At 52.6% G+C, this 8,953-nt stretch overlaps 1 protein-coding gene across 2 annotated transcripts in view; it reads left to right on the top strand.

The window, feature by feature from the left end:
- Positions 1-8,953, top strand: part of ZNF608 (zinc finger protein 608) — a 129,745-nt gene that overhangs the window by 104,266 nt on the left and 16,526 nt on the right. The window contains exons 4-6 of one of the 2 annotated variants that reach the window (XM_040444353.1): positions 4,318-4,405; positions 4,905-7,356; positions 7,998-8,011. In XM_040444353.1, the coding sequence (XP_040300287.1) occupies positions 4,318-4,405; positions 4,905-7,356; positions 7,998-8,011 (2,554 nt within the window). Of the gene's footprint in view, positions 1-4,317; positions 4,406-4,904; positions 8,285-8,953 lie in introns of those variants that run through there. The other variant, XM_040444352.1, reaches the window with a different exon arrangement.

Raw genomic sequence — 8,953 nt, 5'->3', positions numbered from 1 at the left:
GACGGGAGGGGACACACACACACACACACACACACACACACACACACGTAAGCACTTAGGGCATTGCACCCATCGACTTCCTAATATCATAGCTATTGAGCCCTTGGGGCTTTGGCACACTGTAGTCCTCTCAGACTTTAGAGGCTTGTGACCTTGTGACCTTGAGGTTTCTCCTTCTCTTGTCAACTTGCCTTGTGACTCATTCAGATTCCCATTGTCAGTCGTGTTTGGTTGCCTCAGTTTCACGTACCCGTCCCTGCAACCGTCAGACGACGCTAAGGTTAGGATTACTGGCTCAGGAGCCTTATCTCCTAGGACTACCCTCTGAGCGGGGACTGTGGGCAGGGCAGGCCCTAGGAAGATCTCTTCCAGGGTCTAGTTTAATATCATGGATCAAGAGGCCTGTTCTGTAGGTGGAGGTGATACGTAAACTGTACTTCCCTTTCTGGATTACAGGGTATGCCTGTGTTGGTTGTTACAAGTTTGCAGGCTCTTGAAGAATAGAGTTTGGATGGAGGTCCGGCCAGAACTGTGGCTGATTCCATAGCACCAAATAAGTACCTAGTGTATACCCTAAGGATGCACTGTAAATGCTTAATGGGCCTGACCATCTCTCTGGGAGCACTTAACTGCTAACTATTGACAAGAGCAAATAATAGGACACTGTGACTGTGGAATCCTGATGAGATAACAGGGCTCTTTTGGCTTGTAGAGGCAACAGGCTTAGGTTTTACAACACAGACCGTGTTCTTCACTGCCCTATAGGTAATACATGTTTTATGGGGTAGGGCAGTAGCTTAAATCCTGTATCATCAGTGTGTAGGACAGAGACAATATAAATAAGAAAACCCTGTGTGGTCAGTGAGCACATTCAAACCACCCATTGATGTCTTTAGGTCTATTCTTACTTAATTGGCAATAATCTTCAGATATTTTCCAAATATAAAACGTTACAGGGCAGGCATTATTTAGCATTTTGAGAACGACCGTGCCCAGTCAGTGGGGAAAAGGGGATGGTAAACCTGGTGGGACACTGGAGAATATAAAGACGAAAAAGGCTTGTGTAGAGTGTCCCCAGCACGGGGTTCATGGGTTAGACGTTTGGAAGAACAGAGGTGCGTTAAATGAAATATTAAATCTTTGTGGAATAAATGTATACTTATTTCCAATTAATGTAAGGTAAATGAGAACCACAACTCTGCCCAGACTGATGAAAATTCCAAGTGGAACTTTGAAAGGCTTCATTTTCACTTCGGTTATTTAAAAAGTAGAGTCCGCTTTATATGCCCGTGGGTTACAAAGCGCTCAAGATGCCGAGACTTGAGCAAGACCATCAACCATCAACCATCGGCAGATTTTGGAGCCCAAACACCACCTTTCTACTTGGCCCCTCACATTAGGATGTTGTATAAACACACGCTCGCTTACAAAGAAACAATACACTTTGTAGTTTATGCGAGAAGCATTCCTTCAGCCTCCTTGCCAGTTTGGCTGTGTAAACATGTGCGTGTGTACCCTTGCACGTGAATGCTAGGCTGATCGAAGTATATACCGTGTGGCGGAAAGAAAAACAGACACCAGCACACGCATTCAATTAGCCCCGCTTGACGGAGACCCTTCAGAATCTCCCCGGGAGTTGGAGCATTTCTTCTGAGCGTTTCACAGACCCAGGGCTTCTAGAAAAACCAGGCTGGCTGATTGAGGTCCTTTTGAAGTTGGGGATGGACTTGACTGGCGGCGTTTTCTTTCCCAGCGAGTGCTGATAGCGAACGAACCACGCTGCTCGCAGTGTCGCTGTTGCCGCCACGCGAGATGTGCCGGGCGCCTACTAGAAACAGCATCTGGCGGCGGGAACGGTTTTCACAGTGCGCCGGCCGCAGCGTGAGCCCAGCCTTTGTGGCAGCTCCCAGCGGCAGCCCCACGTCGCCAGGGACTGCTTCCCCGGGTCCTGTCTGGGGACCACCGATTCTGTCCCGGGGGCCGCGAGCGGCCGCGCGTGGGGCGCGGGGGGTAGCCCTGTCGGGGCCGCGCACGCGCCAAGGGTCGTCCCCACTCCCCCCCCCCCACCCCCCCTTAGTCCCGTGGCGGCGGGCGGCCTCCTGGCCGCCGCCGGCCCCGCGGCCCCTGCCCTCGGCCGAGCCCCTTTATCCCCGGCCGCCGCCTCGAGGCTCCGGGCGGCCGCCCTCGGCCCAGCCAATCAGACGCGAGCGTTCCCTGCAGGCGCCGGCCAATCCACGGCCCGCGTTTGCTGGAAACGCGAAACCCTTGGGGGAAAAGCAATAACAAAAGCCTTTCACTGCAGACAAATGTTAAGTGTCTGTGCAGACTTTTCCTGTTTTTAATTTTATTACTGCAAGAATGGAGGGTTTGTTGTTTCTTTCATGTTTCCTTTCAAGCAATTTTAATTATACATTTGTGCTACATCAGGGACTCTGGAACGCAGTGCTTCAGCCTATTGCGTCGCAAGCTAAAATGCAGCAACCTTCTGGCAATACAGATATATTCCTGCACTGTAAATATAGCTGACATGCTAAAGAATTTTAAGCAGCTGCAAAGGTCTTTGACACCACACACAGTGCCCCAGAGAGCACATGATGAGAAAACCAGCTCCGTCTTCCCCTTCGCCTTCCCTCCCACCCCCTCCCTTTTCCTGGAGGGATGTGCTCATAAAGAATCCTTTCCTCCAATTGTTCTGTCTTGTGCGAATTTCGACCAAATGCCTAATTACCATTGATTCTCATCTCAATATGAATTTTTATATTCAGTGGTTTAAAAGAAAAATTTCCTGAGGGGATTAGAATGGAATCAACCGAGATTTGAGGAAATGCTTGCTTTGCTTCATTCTCGTCCCCCTCCCACCCCCGACTATTGCTACAGTGAGTAAATTCAGCTGTCACCTAATGGCAACATAGACCATATGGGAAACAATTTTTAAATCTCTTTTAGAGACTTTTGAAAGAAATCCTTCCTTCCCCACTGCTCGGGTCCCAGCCATTCAGATATTTTTCCCTGCTGCTAAAACATTTCCCACGGAAGTTAGTCTTACCTCGCGAGGTGTCTCTTACCAGAAAGGAGTGCAATACAGGGTTTCTATAAAATTCAAAATGGCAGCGAGCAAGTGAGCAAACCAGCTAGAAGTAGACTTTGAGTGATGTCCCTAGGTGTTTGCAAAATAGAAAGGAGGGTAGGTAGGTACAGAAAAGAAGACAAAGGCTCACTTAAGTATTGCGTTGATTGACCCTGGTATTTTATGCGTGTCTCAAAAACCCAGGTCCTTTTAATATACGCTGTAAAGGGGTGATTAAAAAAATATATGGCACTTGTCCTCTAGAGAAATCAAGAGGATGTTCTATTTTATTTTCCTGTGACATTTAGTATACTAAGTGCACTTAAGTTTAGTAATTCACAGATGCCGTGCTAAATTAAATTGTCTGTCTGCAGAGCAGTTGGGAAAAGCAGAATAGCTTGCAGGAAGCAAGTGTGTTGGTTTTGAGATTTTTTTCTTCTAATCCTCTGTGGCAAATGCTTACTAAAGTTGATTCTAAAGATAACCCCAAGAGCAAACCTATTGTGCACATTTATTTTCTTAAGAGGGCTATTTTAGGAGTCCTTAATATGAAACAAGACCAAACAGTGAAACAGATACCATACCCTGGCTGATTCTTGTCTCACAAAGCCAGAGAGGGGAGGATTAGGAAAGAGAAATCATAGCTGATTGTCCGCTATCTGGACTCTCAGCCCCTGCCCTCCCCTTCTCTTGTTTTTGTGCACCCACGTAATCTTTTCCTAAATAAAAATCACCATTATTTTATATTGTTGAATGGGAAACAAAGCCGATTCCTTTCAGTCACCTTCTGGTTTAAGCACTGGTAACTGGCGCTTAGTTTTTGTTGGCTGCTTGCCAAACGAAAGCAATTATGTGTAATAATAGAAAAATTAAGAGGTGAGTGTTGCTGTTTTACAGCAGGACATGGCAAAAACCATTTCCTTCTGTCAGCAGTATCTTGATTACACTCTCACACGCAGTCTTACCCTTTTGTACCGCATGCACACAGGCATGATCTCTCTTTCTCTCGCGCACACACACGCGCGCGCACACACACACACACACACACAATTTCCTGTGGGTTTTCACTTGAGGTCACTGAAACCAGAAAGAGGAAGAATGCAAACCACAGTTTTTGAAAGCGAATGAGAACAGAATTTTGCTGGTAGAATAACAACAACAACAACAACAACAACAGTAATACTAATAATAAACTGGAAACAGAGTAATCCGTGCTAACGGTGGTCCTCCTTCACTCCCCATTCCTGCAGGTGTTCTAGTGGTCAATGTCACGTGGAGGAACAAAACTTACGTAGGGACCCTCCTGGACTGCACCAAGCACGACTGGGCCCCTCCCAGGTACGTACGGACGGGGCCTTTTATTTCAGGCCCTGTTTGCTCTCCTCCTTCCTCTGCTGCCCCTCTCCTTCCGCCATCCTCTCTTTGCACAGAAACTATAGAGGTAGATTAATAATGCATAAAAGTCTGCCCGTAATTGAAACCAGGCGAAAGAGAAAGGAGCCGGTGAGGATTGCACACAGGGAAATGGCACCCCCTGCCCCTTCGCCCCCTCTCCTTTGTTTTCGTCTTTTCTCAAAATGGGAATCTGAACTGGATTTGAAGCTGGCTACCTGAGCCGTTTTCCTTTGGTGTTCCGAAGAAGAACGTAGGCCGTTCGTTGCCAGTTCTTTGGCAGGGATTAAAACCCTCAGCGCAAGGACAGGGTGTCTTTTCCTTCTCTGGGCCCAGCCCTCGCGCCCCTGGGGTGTTGGCCGCCCTTGCCGGCATTGTGTGCCCCGCGCTGGCTCCCGGCTCTTTGGGGGATGCTCCTCTTGACGTCTCTCGCTTGTTTCCCTAGGTTCTGCGAGTCACCGACAAGCGACCTGGAGATGAGAGGGGGCCGGGGCCGAGGGAAGAGAGCGAGGTCTGCCGCGGCGGCTCCGGGCTCAGAGGCCAGCTTCACGGAGTCCAGAGGGCTGCAGAACAAGAACAGAGGGGGGGCCAATGGGAAAGGGAGGCGGGGCAGCCTCAACGCCAGCGGGCGAAGGACACCCCCAAATTGTGCTGCTGAGGACATCAAGGCCAGCCCCTCCTCCACCAACAAGAGGAAAAACAAGCCCCCGATGGAGCTGGACCTGAATTCCAGCTCCGAGGACAATAAGCCGGGGAAGCGCGTCCGCACCAACTCCAGAAGCACTCCGACCACTCCTCAAGGGAAACCAGAGGCGACTTTTTTGGACCAGGGCTGCTCCTCGCCAGTGCTGATCGACTGCCCCCACCCAAACTGCAACAAAAAGTACAAGCACATTAACGGCCTGAGGTACCACCAGGCCCACGCGCACCTAGACCCGGAGAACAAGCTGGAGTTCGAGCCCGACAGCGAGGACAAGATCTCGGACTGCGAGGAGGCGCTGAGTCACGTGGCGCTCGAATGCAGCGAGCCCAGCGCCAGTCTGGCGGCCTACGACCAGGTGAAGGCGCCGGTGTCGCCCGGCCCCGGGCACCCCCCTGGCACCCCCAAGGGGAAGAGAGAGCTGATGAGCAACGGTCCGGGCTCTGTCGTCGGGCCGAAAGCGGGGAAGAGTTCTGGCAAGAAGAAGGGCCTTCACGGCGAGCCGAACAACCTCCCGGTCATCTCCAACATGACGGCCGCCCTAGACGCTTGCTCCGCGGCAGATGGCAGCTTGGCTTCCGAGATGCCCAAACTGGAAGCAGAAGGGCTCATCGACAAGAAGAACGCGGGAGAGAAGGAAAAGGGCAAGAAAGCCAACAACTGCAAAATGGACAAGAACCTCTCCAAGCTGAAAACCGCGCGGCCCATCGCCCCCGCCCCGGCCCCCACCCCGCCGCAGCTCATCGCCATACCCACCGCGGCCTTCACGAGCACCACCACGGGCACCATCCCCGGACTGCCCTCCCTCACGACCACCGTGGTGCAGGCCACACCAAAGAGTCCTCCGTTGAAACCCATCCAGCCAAAGCCCACCATCATGGGGGAGCCCGTCACCGTGAACCCAGCTCTCGTGTCCCTCAAAGACAAAAAGAAGAAGGAGAAGCGGAAGCTTAAGGACAAAGACGGGAAGGAGTCGGGGAGCCCGAAAATGGATGCCAAGCTGGGCAAACTTGAGGACGCCAAGGGGGCCGGCAAAGACTTATCGGGGCATTTTTTAAAGGACCATCTCAACAAGAGTGAAGGGCTGGCCAACGGACTCTCAGAGTCTCAGGAGAGCCGGATGGCCAGCATCAAAGCCGAGGCCGACAAGGTTTACACTTTCACGGACAACGCGCCCAGCCCTTCCATCGGCAGCGCCTCGAGGATGGAGTGCAACCCGCTGGTGAACGGGCAGGCGCCCATGGCCCCGCTGCACGTGCTGACGCAGAACGGGGCCGAGACCGCGGCCAAGACCAGCAGCCCCGCCTATTCGGACATCTCGGACGCCGCCGACGACGGGGGGTCCGACAGCCGGTCGGAGGGCGTGAGGTCCAAGGCCGGTTCCCCGTCGGACATCATTTCCAGTAAGGAGGGCGTCGTCAAAGGGCATCCTGCAGCTACAGCACAGTCCTCTCAGCTGAAAGAGTCCCATTCTCCCTATTACCATGGCTACGATCCTTACTATTCTCCAAGTTACATGCACCCTGGGCAGGTGGGAGCCCCTGCGGCCGGGAACGGCGGGAGCACGCAGGCGATGAAGATCAAGAAGGAGTCCGAGGAGGAGGCCGAGAGGAAAGACAAGGCAGAGCAGCTGGATGCCAAGAAGGCGGACCACAACCCGGCGCCCTTACAGCCTCAGCACCAGTCGGTGATCACGCAGAGACACCCGGCGCTGGCGCAGTCGCTTTACTACGGCCAGTACGCCTACGGGCTCTATATGGACCAGAAGTCCCTGATGGCCACCAGCCCTGCCTACAGACAGCAGTATGAGAAGTACTATGAGGACCAGAGGCTGGCAGAGCAGAAAATGGCCCAGGCTGGCCGAGGAGAGTGCGACAGGAAAAGCGAGCTCCCCTTGAAGGAGCCGGGCAAGGAGGACAGTAAACAGAAAAGCCCGCCGTCTGCCACAATCTCAAAAGCTCCCTCTACCCCAGAGCCTAACAAAACCCATTCTAAACTAGGGCCGCCCGTGCCTAATAAAACTGAGGACACAGGTAAATCACAGCTTCTCCCCGGCCACCAGCAGCAGCTTCAGGCCGACAGCTTCAAAGCTAAGCAGATGGAAAACCACCAGCTTATTAAGGAGGCTGTAGAAATGAAATCTGTCATGGACTCTATGAAGCAGACAGGTGTAGACCCAGCCTCGAGATTTAAACAAGTAAGATTGTGGAGCGTGGCCCCCCCCACAGGGAGACAGCGAGTCTGACCCTTGGACATGTCTGGGCTCGATCTGGTTAGCCTTCTTCCCAGGAAATAAGCCAAGGGTTCCTTAGGGTTGGTCCCTTCCCCTCCTGAAACGTATTCGCAAAGATCCTCTCACGAGCCACTGTGTGCCTCTCCAGTGTGCCTAACTCACCCTTGCCTTGGCTTGTGTATGTAGCCAAAGGAACTTCGCACCTGTGCGCCGCAGACCCGTGTTCCGTGCTGGTCACTCGCTGTGAACCTGACGAGGTCCCTCGCTTTCTTACTGAGCCCAGACCGAGGGAATCCTTCCACCTGGCCGCTGAGATCCTGAGTCTGATCTCTACCGCGTGTGTTCTTTCTCGTGTCCAAATTTCTCCCGGCAGCCTCGAGGAGCGTAAGGCCGGGGCCTTAAGCCCACATTCCCCACTGGGCTCTGTCCTACCACTTGGGGCCCAGATGTCTTTCACACGGTGTCTGAGAGGCCTAGGGGTTAAGAGCCCCAAAGCGGGGCTCCGTGCCGATCGCCTGTGAGGAGAACAGGGGGGTCTGGGTGCGTGGGCCTCCCGCAGCCATCCCGGAAGCCCCTGCTCGGCCAGCCTGAGGCTCCCTGTGCAGACACCTGAAAATCGGCCACCGCGAAATCACACGTGTGCTCGCACTTTCTGTCACCGCGCACACATCCTGACTCACTGCGGTCCCGCGAGAGTTAACGCTGGGGTTTCCCGGCCTCCCGACCCCCCTCTCCACTCCCACGCTTTCACCCCTGGTGAATCAGAGCACCAGAATCCTTTCTTGACGCTCATCTCTGCCCACAGGTTGAGGCTTAGGCCCAAGGTTGAATGAATGTTCTCTCTCAGGACTTAAATACCCAGGGGGTTTTTGTCGTGAATGGGATGGGGGTCGCAGAGGCCTTTTGGGCTCCTCGCTTGCCCCAATTCTGGAGGCCTGAATCAGGCCGTGGCTTCACAGGGCTGCGTCAGAACTTGGGGGGTTATAGATGCCTTTGGTTTCTGAAAGAAAAGCTATGAGGTGTGCTATTAATTTTTGAAATTTTGTTTTGATGAAGATGTCTGCACGTGAGATGTGAGCCCCTATATTAAGCCTCAGCTGCTGTAGTTGAAGAAAATACATTAGGAAACCAAGAGTTTCCTTCCCCCCCCCCCGCCCCGTTCCCCATAAATGATGTTACGTGGTCTATTCGTGACTCAAATTCACTATTAAGTGGCCTGAGCTGAAGTTTTTTAAATATGCATATGTATTTTAACTTGTATGTATTTTTTGAAAGAGGGAGAGACAGAGTGTGAGCAGGGGAGGGCCAGAGAGAGAGAGGGAGACACAGGCTCCAGGCTCTGAGCTGTCAGCCCAGAGCCCCACGCGGCATTCAAACTGATGAACCGTGAGATCATGACCCGAGCTGACCAAAGTCAGACGCTTAACCAACTGAGCCACCCAGGCGCCCCCTGAGCTGACGAATTCTCAAATTCGTTTTGCCTATGTGAGACAATGAAGGGAAGATGAGGGTTAGATTGAATTATGTCTGAGGGTGTTATTTCATGTTGAAAGATCCCACG

Source organism: Herpailurus yagouaroundi, unplaced genomic scaffold (assembly GCF_014898765.1).
Source record: "Herpailurus yagouaroundi ecotype Mexico unplaced genomic scaffold, PumYag 192, whole genome shotgun sequence".
Taxonomy (NCBI): domain Eukaryota; kingdom Metazoa; phylum Chordata; class Mammalia; order Carnivora; family Felidae; genus Herpailurus; species Herpailurus yagouaroundi.
The sequence above is the reverse complement of the archived record's forward strand: the minus strand, read 5'-3'. Positions and strand labels throughout refer to the sequence as shown.